The 16167-nt window shown below is 25.5% G+C and overlaps 1 protein-coding gene across 1 annotated transcript; it reads left to right on the top strand.

Annotated features, from left to right (window-relative positions):
• The first annotated feature begins 281 nt into the window (after positions 1-281).
• Positions 282-15438, top strand: LOC145830155 (uncharacterized). The gene is made up of 15 exons (XM_082938053.1): positions 282-364; positions 2092-2310; positions 2723-2979; positions 3499-3671; positions 6788-7318; positions 7570-7690; positions 8098-8204; positions 8800-8960; positions 9872-10128; positions 10455-10671; positions 11279-11408; positions 13422-13441; positions 14019-14111; positions 14351-14433; positions 14913-15438. The coding sequence occupies exons 1-15, from the start codon at positions 320-322 to the stop codon at positions 14962-14964; spliced, it is 2466 nt and encodes an 821-aa protein (XP_082794179.1). The 5' UTR covers positions 282-319; the 3' UTR covers positions 14965-15438.
• Positions 15439-16167: the final 729 nt, after the last annotated feature.

Consider the following 16167-nt stretch of genomic DNA (forward strand, 5'->3'; position numbering starts at 1 on the left):
TGAAAAACCTTTTTTTAAACTTTATATATAAAGCCATCTTAATGTGTTAGTTCCTACTAGAATTAAGGAAAAGTATGCCTTTTTTTATGTATAAAATCATCTTTAAATGTATAAAATCTGTATTACTTATGCATAGTTTTTTTAAGTTTATTAGTTTGTTTTATTGTATTTGAACCTGTTGTTTTCCTTTTTTTTGTTAGTGCATATAAAATTTTCTTTAAAGTCATATTAATTAAGTTTTTTTTGTGCCTAAACATGTTTTGACAAAGTATTTTTTTAACAGATTTTAAATAGTTAGATAATAATAAAGCAAAGTAAAATGTCAAATTTTGAAGAAGAAGACTTGATTGGAGATGATTTCCAGGTATGTTTCAATTTGATTGTTATAATTCATTTTATATAGAAAACATGTTATTATGAATTAAAAATTAAGCTATTAGCCTTTAATTATTACCACTGAGTTTTTGCTTGCTATTTAATTAGTATCACCTTAAGCTTATTTAATAAATATAAGTATGTGAATGCTTGATGCAAGTTTTAAATTAAGTACCAAGTAAATTTATAAAAGTTCAAGTTTTATTTTTATATTTGCACAGAAATGTGTAAATAAATTACACAAGTGCAATAAATCGTTCATTATCAAACCTTATAAAGTGTAGATTAGTTACAAAAATAAATTAAAATTTTATAATTTGAGGTTACTATTGAAGAAAGCAATTTAACACTAGGGAGAAAAATCAGATTTAAATGTGTTTACAAATTTTTAGTTGTTTAAAAAGTTTTTATATATTTTACAGTGAAAGCTCATTAATGTAAACAATTTTGTTACTGTTCCACTTCTTTTAAAGCCATAGGGATTAAACATTTAAAAAAAAGTTTAACAATGGTTCTATGATTTCGTAAAATGCCACAGAATCAGGTAAAATAAAAAAACAAAAGTCAGGAAAAAATAAGGGATTTGGAAAAATAAAGTCAGAAAAATTCACAAAATTTGATATAAATGACACTTAATAAAATAATGTCATCAATAAAAACTGTATATTGCTTATGTTATTTTCAAAAAAGTTTTGCTTTCGCAACTCTTTATTTTTCAGGTTATAATTGATTTTTCAGAGTAAATTAAAATATGTTTTTTTAACCTGTATACAAATAAGATTGAAAACTTAACATAATTTAAAGTCTTTAGTTATGTATTTTTGAATTGGTTTTAATTAAAGTCAGTTTTTTTTTCAACTTTATCTGTGGCAACCCTGCTTATGTATTTGAAAACTGAAATTAGATAGTATGAATTCCTTTTAGAAAAACATTTAAAAAAAATTTGAGTATTAAGATAAAATCAGTTCATTAAAAATTGAACTACTAATTTTACCAGAAACTTAAGAATTTATCAAAAATTTAATACAATAACTTCAAATGTCCTGAAAATTTTCTTATGTTAAAGATAAAATATAAAAATGTATACAAAAAAAAAAGCATATGTATATTATGACCAAAAGTATATATTTTATTTACTTTTAAATTATTTTAAACAAAATCAATATTCTAACATAAAAAAAGGTATTTCTTAAAGTATGATTGTTAAAACTCTAAGAGAAGATAGATTTATAAAGATAGAGTAAGAAACTTATTGAACTCTTCGACTTTCTACTCATATGTATTAAAAAACTAAAATTAATCTACAGAACAGTAAAATACAACTTATAGCAAAGTTTGAGATCTTTACTCCTTCAAAAGACCAGAAAACTTAAAAAATTGCTTTCCCTCTTATGACTTTAAGAAATTTTTAAAATGATGGGCACATTTACGTTTATTACATATAAAAAAATTACAATTAACAATGTCTGAATTACTGATTATTAAACATTAACAAGATGAAGCATTTTGAGTTTTATAAGTATTGTGTAATTTAAAACTATTCATTATACCGACAACATTTGTGATTTACTGTATTTATATCTCCAAATTATAATTATTTTTCAAAGTTAAGTACACAAAGTAAATTCATATACCAAGTATTTTTTTGTGATCAGATTTATTTAAACATGGCTAACATTATAACTCAAACGTAAATTTTCACGGTACAACTTACAGAATTTCGGAGCGGATGAGTTAGACGAGGAACTGCTGTACTCCTCAGACGAGGAAGCGGATCGAAAATGGGAAAACACCCACAACGAAACTGTTAAAAACGTCGGAGCAGGTCCTCAAATTGATGAAAGTCTCAATGTTGAAAGAAGCTTCAACCAGTCTGTTGTTGAGACTCCTACGAAGCATGAAGCTTTTGATGAACCCAGTCAAAAGTTTGATGAGGTAAACATTTAAGAAATTATTTGCTACTGTAAATTATTAATTCTGTTTTGATTTATTAATTTAGTGACTAGCATAGTTAAAATTTTGATTCTTTTGAATTGTATGTTATACATTTTTGTCTCAAATAAATTAAAAACTTGTTTACCACTTTCAACAATGTTATTTCAATAAAGCATCAATAATTAGTTATGTGTGGTGATAATTTTTATCCGTTTTTTTTATATATTATTTATGTTAAGTTAATGTTGCTAAACGTGTGCTTTTTTGTGTACATGTGTGTTACAAGTTTTGTCAGGTAAAGGTTTTTAGTGTTTAATGAAATTATAGTCCTTATACATGAATTAACTTTAATTTAATGACTATAATTATGTTCATGAAAATAACAAAGTATAAAATATTTACATTACTACAGCCAAACCAACCAGAAGAATTTCTCGAAGAACCCTCCTTTGACGAACCATCCTTCAAAGAACCCGAAACAGCCAACGAGAACCCTCCAACTCGTCACGATTCGGTGAGTTCGGCCAATCACGACGCAGATGAACAAGCCTCGTCCAATCACGATCAAGCATCGGATGACGAAAGCGATGATGAGGATAGTGATTCTGGGAGGGGAAAATTTAAATCTGAAAGGATCACCTTCAAGACTGTTACTTCTGAGAGCAATAAGTTGGTTGATGGTTTTTTAGTACTAAAAGCTCAAGTTTATTTCTTTAGGTCTCTTATAATATATAAGTTTAATTAATAAAGATAAACTATGATAAATCACTTTCAAATCTATCACTTCCTAGAGCAATAAGTTAGTTGAGTTTAGATATACCTCAGCATATATTGTGATATTAGCATTAAATAATTAAAGTTGTTTATGTAAACTGTTTTTTTGCAAAATTTAGGTTTTATAACTCTTATTACATTAAGCTTAAAAAGGTGTCTATTTAAATTCTTTAATCCTAATTTCTTGCTTATTGCAACTGTTTTAACTTGTTAAGAACTTTGAATTTTAAATCAAATCACAAAGCATACACTTTAACCTTTTAAATTTTTATTAGTTTGTAGACTACTTATTTCAACACCTTCTAATGTTTTTTTCAAAGTCCCTTAAACACTGTATACAAATGACAGTATACACAGCAAAGAATTATTATAAAACAAGTAAATATTAATAAATTATAATTATTTGCATTTCAGTTTCAGCGGCAAACGTGAAATTCCTGACACGCTCGAACTCTCGAAAGAAGATCAGAAAAAGTTGGCTGATTTCAACCAGGAGCAGAACAATAAAAAGAACAAGAAAAGAAATAAAAACAGAAACAAAAATCAGCAACAACCTCCTCACAGGGGTATGATGCCTATGATGCATCGTAAGTGTTTAATAAAAATTTGCTGAAAAGTATTTTATTTGTAATTGAGCATATTTTTTGATGCTCAAGAAAGCTTATGTGTTTTAAAGCTACAAGCCTAACTTTATACTTATGTTATTCCTAACTATTCAAACCTATTCACAAATGCTGAAATAATAAAAGCTATTTTCAGATATAAAGTTTCAGATTTAAAAGCTCAAAACAGCTTCTTACTTTTAAATAAGCTCGATAGAAATACTTATTTTAGTTTTCTCTAAAAAGTTTTGCTCCTAAGCCATACAAAATAAGTTTTAAAATTTTAAATTTTAGTTAAAAGTTGAATTATGTTTTAAATATTTTTAAAATGTGTTAAAACTTAAGATAACTTTCAATTTTATTAAAAATTGAGATTAAAAGGTATAAATATATAAGCATTTAAATTAGCTACTATTTTTTAACCAATCATGTAATAATTAATCATTTTTAGCTGCTTACGTTATAACAGTCATAGCAAAATTAATTTCACTTACACTAGTTTGAAAGTTAATCATATTACTTATGGCATAGATTTTTTTAATACACATACTTATAGAACTAATTTATAAGCTTCCTTGATATAATATTAATATCTGATGTTTGTGCAACTTACTTCTATTTATAGCTTTCGATAGTTTAAATTAAAAGCCTTTAAATTTTGCTTTAAAAGATTAATAAGCTCTAAATAATAACTATGTAAAAACTTTTTATTAATAATTAAGTAGAATGGTAAACGTTTAAACTGTTAAGTTTAATAATAAGCTTACTTTGATCAAATTTGAATTTTTAAATTTAAACTATTTATGGGTAATTTTTTTTTGATCTAGACTTTTCTAATGTAAGTTGTACAAAATATCATTAAATAAGTTTAAATTATTCTATTAAGATTTTTAATTGAGTTTTTGTTTTTGTTTTTATGTCTATCAATGCATATGCACTAAAGCAAAAAAAAAAAAACGAAAAAGAAAAAAAAAAAAAATTTAAAAAAAGAAAAAGAAAAAAAAAATCAAATAGAAAAAAAGTGAAAATAAAAAAAAGTATGAAAATAAAGTTAAAAAAAAACGAAAAAAAACAATAAAAAAGTTAAACAAAAGGAAATATGAAGAAAGAACTACAACTAAGATCTAATTTTAGTATTTTTTAAAAACTTAGCCAAAATTATTTAAAATATAAAGTTTATTAGATCTCTCGAAATTTGCCTAAACAAAATTAAGATTTAACCTTGTCAACATTTAGTAATACTGTGAATTAAATAAGTATAAAGGATATTTTACATTACATGACAATAATATCTTCTAAAAGAGTTAGAATTCATTAATTTTCATGTTTTATTTTCTTGTTTAGCATTGAAAAACTAAAAAAAAACTGTTTTATAAGGCCTTTTGATGAATCAAAATGTTGTAAATAGGTTTTCAAAAGTTAACTTAAAAAACTAAATGGTATAATTAGGTATTAGATGGGTTTAATTTTGTTCTATCTAGTTAACATTTAAATTATATAAATGTTTGTGTAAGTAACTCCAGATCTACTTAAATTTCTAATGTTTAGATTTATACGAATTTCAGGGTTGCCACTTTACCTAGAATTTGGTAATTTAGGCAAAAAAAACCTGGAAAAACCTGAAATTTGTGAAATTAAAAAAAAAACTTAAATTTTGAACAAAAATCACTGAAAAACCTGGAATTTTAACAATTTTCACATGTTCAGTAGTAAAATTTTGATTTGAATTAAAAAGTCTATAATATAAATAAAACATTTTTGTTAACATCAAATTTTTTTTATTTAAAAACATACTAAAGTAGCTTTACAGTATCTTTGCAATGTTTTTATACTTTCTAACACCTACTTTAAACTTAACTCTAAACTAAAAACAGACCCGGAAATGTGTACTTTTAAAAACCTAAAAAAAATTTTGAAAAAACTAGCGGCAACCCTGGAGTTCACCGATATTTAAAACAGCTCATCCAGTATTTGTTGATCATTTAATATTAGTAATCTAAGAAATTTTTTTAGGTTGGATAACTAATTTTATTTCAAAAACTATAAATTTAAAACAGACTATCTTTTATCCTACAACTTAGCTTGTCTAGATTAATTATTTGTTGTGAATTTAAAAAGTCACTAAGTAGGATTTCATATTTGTCAAGTTTATTTTCTTATATAAACAAGCTAGCTATGTCAAAATATACTAATAGTTTAGTCTGAATTCACATTTCCTAAAATCAAAAAAAAAAAAGAAAAAAAAGTTCAAAAACAAAAAAAAATAATTAAAAAAAAAAAAAGAAATAAAATGAAAAGAAAAAAAAAAGACAGTGCATATGCAGTAAAGACAACTTTGTATTTTTGTGTTTTTTTTAAATTTTGTCTGTGTTTTTGTATAACTTAAGTGAAAAGTCAGGAAATATTTTTGTTAATTAAGCTTTTTTATTAAGTTTCCTAAATTATAATAATTTCCTTAAATAGTTTTCTAAAACTTTATAGACTTTGTAAAACTTAATTGTAATTTTGTTGTTCAGTCTCCTAATTTACTCAGACTTAATTTGACTTCGACAGAATATTTCAAAGTTTAAACAAATGAAAATTGTTTAGTTTTTGAATTCAACTTAAAATGTCAGCTTAAAACTTTAGGTGGGGTTTGTTATTTTAAAGCTTTAATTTTTTTACAATTTATCAATTTTATTTAGACCATCATTTTTCAAATTAGCCAGTGTTTCCAAGATTCATACAAATCACATAGTATTCTTGATGTAATACGATTTATAAAACTACTTAAAACAGTTTTTTTAAATATTTTTTTTTGCTTAAAGTCTTAATCTTAAGCTCCTTAACATTTAAAGATATTTTTTAGAACCTTACTCTTTTTATGTCTCAAAGTTTACAAATAGTTGATAGCTACAAGCTTTTTTCTGGCACTTTTCTTAGTTTATGGCTCGAAAATCTTTTTTTTAAATATTTTTTTTACAGCTAAACAATGGAAGTTTTAAATAAAAATTATCATTGTAATTCATTCTTAATCATGAAACAAAAAAAAGTTTTTTTATTTTTTGGGTCTCACAAATTTTCTCGCGCATTTTTTGTTGCACTTACGAAATATTTAAAAGGTCAGCAAGTGCAGAGGATGCCACCACAAAGACACTTTCTGCAAAGGGGAATCCCTCCGAACAACTTTCAGAGGTTCCGAATGCCACCCCAGATGATGATGAGGCCCCAGCAACAGGGTTTCCCTGGCAACCAAATGATGCGGGGTCCGCCGATGAGCTTCAGCGGCAGCATTTTGGGTGCTCCTCCTCAAATGAAAGGGGTGAAGAGCCGCTTGGGCCCCAAACCCGCAATGTCGCCGCCCAAACCACTGATGGCGATAAGGACGGTCGCCCCTAGCAACATGAGGCAACAAGTTGTAGTGCCTAGCAACCAACAACCCAGGATGAAGCAAGTTGTCAAGAAAGCACCCCAACAAGTTGTCAACCAGCAGATGAAACAAGCTGGTAACCAAGTGAACGCGTTGCATGGCAACCAAGTTCAACCCGTAACCACTAGCAACCAAGTTCAGGTTACCAACAATAATGTGCAAGTTGGTCCAACATCAAATATTCCGGTGCTTCAGACCACAAACAGACAGCCCACTGTTGCAGGTAGGTTTTGTTCATTGAATAAAGTTTGACAAATGCTTGTTTCTGTAATTTTGAAACCAAAACATTGACTTGTGTCACATTTTGTATTTTGAAAAAATGTTTGTGTACTTCTGGAATAGTTGATTTAAAAAATCATTGCAAATTTAAAACATTGCTGCTTAACTATTGATCTTAAGTTAATGAGAAATTGTATCAACTATTCTTGAAATATTATCAGTATTTATGTTAACTATAATATCATATTTTCACAGTTACTAGCCAACAAGTGCAACAGCAACTAATTGCCCAAAACAACGAGGATTTACTGAGGAAAGCGAAATTGGAAGCTTCTAAAGAATTGGAAGCAGCTAGGATTAAAATGCAGAAGGAAAGGTAATTTTTAGTAATAAAACTTTTCTAGCTAGAATACGTAATAATGCTAGCTAGAATTAATGTTGTTCGTATTAAAATGTAATGGTAGGTGAAAATATTTATTTGTATGGCATACTTTACAGCAGTCAGTTAAAAAATAAAAAATATTTGCATTAAGTGTGTTTGGTTTTGTTAAATAACGACATTTTTGTAGTTAATTTTGTAAAGTTTTGAGGTGCTAAAAATAGCTTGAACAAATGTTACTCACTTTAGATTTGTATAATGTATAAAGATTTTTAATTTACATACCAACATATACAACATAGTTATTTTTTACACAATATGAACAAATTTTATTCACTTCAAGTTTACTGTATAATATACATACCAACAAATACAATAAGCTTAATTTATTTTTATTTTAACAGGAAACTGATAGAGCAAAGTCGCAGGGTCAAGATCCGCGGAGGAAGCCCCGAAAGGAGTTCAAGGAGGAAAAGGAGTCCCGAACCTTATGTTCCTCAGTTTAAAACAGGTAAGAGTTTTAAAAAGATTGAGTTGTTGATTCAATAATTTTACTAATAGTTAATAAAAAATTTCCTCAGTTTAAAGAAGGTGAATAAATTAGAATTCAATCATTTAACTAATATTATAAATTAATACAAACATTGTCTCAAGTTAACGCAGGGTTACGGTTTGAATGTTATTGAAATTTTATAATATGCTTTTTTACCAATGTTTTCTGACTATTATCCAATAAAGTTTATTGTACCATTTAATATTATAAATATAGTACTGATATAGTAGGAGTACTGAACCTTATGTTCCTCAGCTTAAACAAGATTAGTATTTTGCATTAAGTAGTATTGCAAAAACAAGGTAGAAATGTTAGATTTTAAATACTAACAACCTTAGTTGTTAAGTCAATTTTGTAGCTACTAATTTAAGGTTTATAAACTTTGTTTTGCTTTTAAGAATATTTAGAAAACTTCAATTCAAACCTAATAGTTTGAAAACAAACTTATCTTTTTCCGAAAAAAAGCAATCCAACAAATTTTTCTTCAACTTTGAATTCAAATAGTCTTTTTTTTAATTAAGAAATTAAATTGTTATTTAATATATTTTATCAGGAACAAAACCAAAACCGAAGATCCACATAAACCCCAACTTCCGCAAGAAGACTCCCCAGCAAGTACCGATCATGACGTCACTGCCTCCCGCCATTCTGACGTCACAAAGCTTGTTTCAACCGCAGCACTTGTTCGCATTTCAGCAGCAGCAACCATTGCAGGTAGTTATATGTATGTTTTTTTCGTACTATTGAATATTACGAAATTCTGAAACTTTTGTAAGTTTATATATCTTTCGTAACTCAAGTTTCATAACTGATTTTTGATAGTATTTTTTTTTTTTGAAGTTTTTGCTTTATCTTAAGTTCGATGATGTACTCTAAATTCTATAAACCAGGGTTGGCAAAAAAGCTGGAATCCTGGAAAAACTTGGAATTTGAAAAATTGATAAAAAAAATCTTAACTCTTGAACAAAAGTCGCTAAAAACCTGGAATTTTAAGCAATTTTTAAATGTTACGTTAATTAGAGTTCTGATTTGACACAAAAAAATTATCATATAGATAGTTTTTTTTTTCTCAAAATATTTTTTTTTTATAAAAAACACATTTAAAGAATCTTTAGGTTATTTTTTCAATGTTATTATTCTATTCAACACAGTTTTTTACCTCAAACTTAACTTTAAACTAAAAATAAACCCTAAAGCGTGTAATTTTTAAAACTTGAAAGAAATTTTGAAAACCTCGAGAAAGTTTGCAAAAAACATTTGGCAACCCTGTATAAAAACTATAAATATAACAGGTAAGAGTATAAAGATAGTAAGAAAAAATATATCAATTTTTGATCTTTGAATCTCTAAGTTAAAGTGTTATTTGGATTTCTATCCACTAGTTTTTGAACATTAACTTGTATGATGTTTATTTACAAGTAATTATATGATTTAATCAAAAAATGATTTTCACAATTTTGATCTTTGAACATCTACATCCAAATGTTTTTTTTTTGATCTCTTACCCACTAGTTTTTGAACATTAACTTGTATGATGTTTGTTCACAAGTAATTTAAGGATTTGAATCAAAAAACTGAAATCATCCATGAATATCATCCACTAATAAATTTAATTAATTTCACAGGTCATTCCTGACTTCTCCAAACCCCCGCCAGGCTTCCCTCAAATAACCCAACAAGTTCAACCCCAAATAGCAGTTCAGGCCCAAGCACGGGCGCAAAATGTCGTTTTGAACCCGACCGCGCCCGAATTTACACCCGCTAAAAATGACGTCACAAAACAAAACGGTTCTACGGACGTAACGAAGAAGAGTGACGTCACGAGCATAAAGAGAACGGTGAAGGTGGAGAGAAAAGTCGAACCTGCAAGGAAAGTTCTCAGGTTTGTTAAAAAACAGTTTTAATTTAAAAATTATGCTTTACTTATTTATATTTAATTAAATTTTTTTTTTATATAACTTCAATTCATTCTCTTTAAGTAAGAGTTTAATTTTAACTGAAGATCTTTACTGAGCAAAATATTGTTTTGTAAATATTGTGATATTTTTATTTATCTCCTTAAAGTCAAGTTAAGTACTCTGAGTGTTCTTATAATAAACCAATATTATATAATACTGCTTATCCAAACGTGAATAGATTAATAAATTTAAGATGTTTATTGCCTATAATAACAATTTATTAAGACTTAACTTTACAAAAAAAATACAGGAACAAAGTGACTGTGAAAAATGAGGCCACGAAGACTGTGAAAAATACTCAAAACAATAAAAAATCCACGAATAATACTGCTGCATCTGTAAAAACAGTGAAAGCGTCTCCGAATAAACCAGCAGTTAAAACAAACAAGCTAGAAAATAAATCGGTGAAAAGCAGATTGAAGCCTCCACCTAGCAGTAACAACAACCAAGTTAAAAGTGCAGATAGAGTTAGTTTATTATATTAAATTAAACTGTTGCTTATAATTTTGTGCTATTATGTCTATAGTTTTGGTTGAACTTCTATTTTTTAATTTATCACAACGGTTTAGCTTTAAAGCGTGTTAGAAATATAAAGATTTTATGTTTGATTTTATTTTTGATTGAATAACACATGGTGGTCAAAAAACCTAGAACCCTGAAAAAAATCTGGAATTTGACAATTTAGCATAGAAATTTTAGCACCTGGATTTTTGAACATTTTCTGCAAGTTGTAAAAGTTCAATTTCACCAAAAAATCCATCATATAGATAAAAAAATTTTGTCATCATTTAATTTTTTTTATCAAAATCAATTTTCCAGGAGGTTTACATTATCTTTTGAATTTTTTTATACTGCTTAGCACAGATTTCAACCTTAAACTAAAAATAAACCCAAAAACGTGGAAACTTTTAAAAACCTGGAAGAAATTCAGAGAACTCGGAAAAAATTTCTCATAAACAGTTGGCCGTAACATAATAATATTTAAGTTTACACAATTACAATGAAGTTTTCAAACTTATATATTTGTTAGTAATGTTACCAATTTTATTTTAATTACTAATTATGACGTCACAGTCTCCGTCGTACGACGTGGACGAGGAGTACAGGAGAAAAGTTGAGGAGCAGCAGGAAAGGAGAAAGAAGTTTCTGGAAGAAAAATCCAGGAAACGACTGATGAGGGATAATAATGCTGCTAGTGCGAAAAGTTTGTTTTTATTTTTTTTATTTAAATGTTATTGAATATAAAATAGAAATAAAAGTAATAATACTGCTAGTGCGAAAATTTTGTATTTATTTAATTATTTAAATATTTTTTATAAAATCAAATAAAAAATTATTTGAAAAATTACTGGTCCTGATTGGTTTTGGTTCAATGTAAACATTTTATTCTATTTGATCTATATTAATTAATGATAATACTGCTAGTGCTAAAAGTTTGTTCATGTAATTGTATATAGATGATTAAATATAAGATAATATTATATATGATATAATATTTTATATAACTTTTTATGAATTTTTGTGAAATAGTTTGCTTAAGATAAGGGATAAAGTTATAAAAAGTACAAATACAGAAAATTATATTATTAGTATAAAAACATTAACTTGATAATAGTATTTAAATAGGTTTTTAAACATTGATTTTACATACAAGAAAATTTTTATTTAACTGGTTTAAACTTTATCGATTGTAATTAATCACGTCAGCTATTTATGTTTCAAGTTATTTATAAATAAAACATGTGTTTTACAATGACGTGTTTTCTACGTACATTGTAATGTAATTGCTGTCTTTTTAGTCATGCAGTAATTTTTTTTTATTATTTAAAAAAAGATAAATAAAGATGAATAAATTAAAATTTTACTTTGTAAATAAAAAAAAAGTTGTTTAAACACATACTCTGTCATTAATCTTTTTTTTTGAATTATTTACAATAAAAAGGAATTAACTTTGCTACTTATTAATCTTTAGTGTTGCTTAAAAGTGTTCAAGTATTAAATAAAATAATTTAGTAGTTGAAACGTGTTATGATTTGTTAATTAACAACGAAGTTACTAATCTAGTTTTGAAACCGATCAAACAATTTGATTAAAACATTTTATGATGGTTTATATTTTTATGAAACATATGTTGTTAATATAACGTTTTTGCTACGCACATTGTAATGTAATTGTTATGTAGTCTTTTCCATATTGCTTTCTATTATTAATATATTTTTTCATAAGTTGTGAAAAATGTAAAAATGATGTTAAAGTCAAAAAATGTTTCCAAAAAATGTTTTCAAAAAATCAAAGTAGTTTGAAAAAAAAACTTTTTTTATTTACTTTTGCAATGAACTATTGGAATTCTTGAAGCCTTTAATTGTTATTCAGTCTTTAAAATTTTGTATTTTTCTTACTTTCAATAGAATTATTTTTTTAAAATTTACCTAAAATCATAAGTTTTGTTTAAACCTACACATACTAGATAAACAATCTGTTTATTTAAACATGTAAAGAGCTAACCAAGAACAATGAATTTGATAATCTGTTTTTGAATTTAAAGTTTTTTTTTACTGCTTTAAAAATGTTTGTGTTACTTATAATTATTCAAACAACTATCTTAAATCAAGTATTAGTTTAACAACTTGATTAAAAAGTTTTATGATTTATTGTAATAATGTATGTTTAGAATTCTTCAAATCAGTTGTTGTTGTTTAATACAATGTAAAGTTTATCACCAGTAAAGTTTTTACTTTGTTGTTTGAGTATTTTACAGTTAAAAGTTAATAGTAAGAAACATAATGAATTTATTATTAGTTTTGATAAAAAATTTAGGCTAATATTTCATTTTGTAAATTTCTAAAAATTAAAAACTTCATAAATATTTCAAAAAATTTTAATTTAAATATTTTGTATGTAATTTTTATTGAAATAAGAACTAAAACTACTTCTAACTGAAATTTTTTAAAACTTTTAAATATATTAGGTTACCATTAAAACTTTTATTGTATTGTAAAAAAAATTGTAATGTACTATTTTTTAAATATATGTCCTATTTAAAAAAAAATTGTGTTATAACTGTAAACCTAAATTAGTTTTTATGTTGCTACTAAAACTTAAGTTAAAAATTAATTATTTTAATTTATTCTTAAAGTTAGAATGTATACCAAATAATAAATCAGCTAAACAATTAAATATTTGTGCAAAAAATTATAAATTATTTATTTTCGAACAGGTGCCAGGCTTAGCAATCCGGTGAGTTTTTTATTTTGTTATTTTTTTAAATTTAATTTTTGTGTTTATTTAAACAAAATTTCACAGCTGTTGAATTTTATCTTCAAAGTTTTGTAGCTACAAAAATGTTATAAGTTATAATCACGGCAAACTTGGTTCTTTTAATTTCTCCTATAAACATTAATTTAACTTTTGTTTAGAGTTTCAGTAACCTTCAACATTATGAGTAAATGTACTAGATGCTTAAAATTAAAAAAATGTACTTTAAATAAATTTTTAGAACTCAATGAAGACTGTTATAGTTGGTAATTTATCATCTCAAACAAATTAATAATAGTAAATATGAAAATATTTTAACAGAATTCAATGAAGACTGTTATAGTTGGTAATTTATCTTCTCAAACAAATTAATAATAGTAAATATGAAAATATTTCAACAGAATTCAATGAAAACGGTAGTAGTAGGAAATTTATCATCTCAAACAAAACAATAATAAATATAAAAATATTTTAACAGAATTCAATGAAGACTGTTATAGTTGGGAATTTATCATCTCAAACGAATTAATTAATAATAAATATATAAATATTTTAACAGAATTCAATGAAGACTGTTATAGTTGGGAATTTATCATCTCAAACGAGCGGTGATCAAGTTAAAAAGATGCTGAAATCAGTCGGGCAACTTCAGGTTGATGTTTTGATAAATATTTTTAACTGATAATAAGATTAACCTGTAATACCTGAATGTATTATTATTTTGTACATTTTTTATCACCTAAAATAGATATTTAATTATTATGGCTAGTTTGATTTTTCAGCTAAGTAAATGCAATTGCAAGAATAAGGTTTGAGTTAAATTAAAAGTTTAACTGAAGTTCTTTTAATAAAAATTATATAAATATTTAAAAAACATCAATTATTTCACAGTCGTTCCACATGAACAAGAATGTAGCTGTTGGCGTGTTTGAAAGCAAAAAGCAAGCGGAGAAGTGTGTTAAAAAGTACAACAGGTAAATAAATAGTTGTTTTCTTTATAATAACAACATGTATTATTTAAAATTTTGAGCTAATTACTACACTGATAACCACTTCAAGTCACGGAAAGTTGATAGGTTTAAAGTTTTTAGAAAAGTTTGACTAGGCCTTTTGAATTCATGTAACACTTTAAAATTATTATTTATTACTATAAAGATTCTGATAGGGTATAAAACTAAAAATAGCCATTTAATTGCAACTAATTGTACTTAATTTTACGGAGAAGTGACAATAAAGCTAGTATAAAGACTATTAAAAGAACTAATAATAATTTTTTTTATTACAATATTAAAAAATTAATTCTCAAGTTTTTAAATCTTTTCCAATTTAACATAAGGTTAATTAGAGAAAATAGTTGATAAATTAAAAAAAAAAAAGTTTTTATCTTAATTATTTTCTGCAATAAAGTATTTAAAATAAACTTGAAAAAAATTATATCGATTTTTTATTTCAGATTCATGGTGGACCTTTCTATAATATCCGTGAAAATTGAAGAAGGAAAATAAAAATAAAAAAATATTTATTTACAATTGTGGTTTTATCGTTTTGTTTTTTTAGTAATCATGACGAGTTGATATACTGGTTACTAAAATGTTCGTTTTATTTTTAGTAAATAAAAAGTTAAATTACAGAACAATATTTTTCTTTGTTGAGTTAATGTTTTCCCAGTTTGAAACTCTAAATATTTTAGTAAACATTCTTTGGACTTAATATTTGTTTCATACTTTTGAAAAAAGTACCAATCTGTTTGAACCTTTTTATAAATTGTATTGATTTTTTGCTATATTTGTTTCTCTTTATAACATGAAAACATCGAAACTAGTTTGATATTCTAATTAGCGTTCTACTTGTTAGATAATTTGTACCAATTTTTAACCGAAGATATGTTTAGTTGAAATTTGTCACACTGGTTTTTAAATGTGTCATCAGTACAATATGAGTTTTAATTTTATTGCTCATAATATGTATACATGTTTTTAGTTGCGTAAATTTTAAGTGTAAAATTTGTCAAAATACATTGTTTAAAACTTTTTAGTGTTTTAACTTCTTTTCTAATTTTATAAAAAACACTATTTAAAATTTTTTTTTTGTTTGAACTATAAAACAGTTATGTAAACAAAATTTTTTGATCATAGTTTAATTTTATTGCACTGTACAGTGCTTCTATGTAAAAAGAAGAAAATAAAATACAAAGTAAAAAGTTCCTTACATCTGTATATTAAGCGTTATATTTCAACTATAAAACTAATAAGATCTACGTAAAATAATTGAATCTGATTAGTAGTTCAAGATATTACTGCATCAAAAAGTTTAGAACAAGAGTTGGTCACATGTATTTGCAATGAAAATAAATAAGATTTTTAATCTTAATTTAGATAAAGTTTTCTTATCTAAGCTAATAAAACGAGTGGTGAGAATATTAATATAACTATTGTTTAGATATTGGTGTACTAATTAAACGTATATATACAGGCCTATCAAATAATTTCCTAAAAATAATAACCACACTTTTTTGCACAACAATGTTTTAAATCTTACTGAGCTTTGAAATTAGTACTTTAAACCCTGCTTTAGATTTAATATTAATTTACTGGAGTTTATTAACTTTTTTGGTAAAAAACAGAACTAGACAGAGTAATCAATCCTTGGTGGGGAGATAGTAACTTTACTAAGAAACATTATATCAGTAATTTTTAGACAGCATATAA

This window comes from Thalia democratica, chromosome 1, assembly GCF_965202585.1.
Source record: "Thalia democratica chromosome 1, ktThaDemo2.hap1.1, whole genome shotgun sequence".
In the NCBI taxonomy this organism is placed as follows: Eukaryota; Metazoa; Chordata; class Thaliacea; order Salpida; family Salpidae; genus Thalia; species Thalia democratica.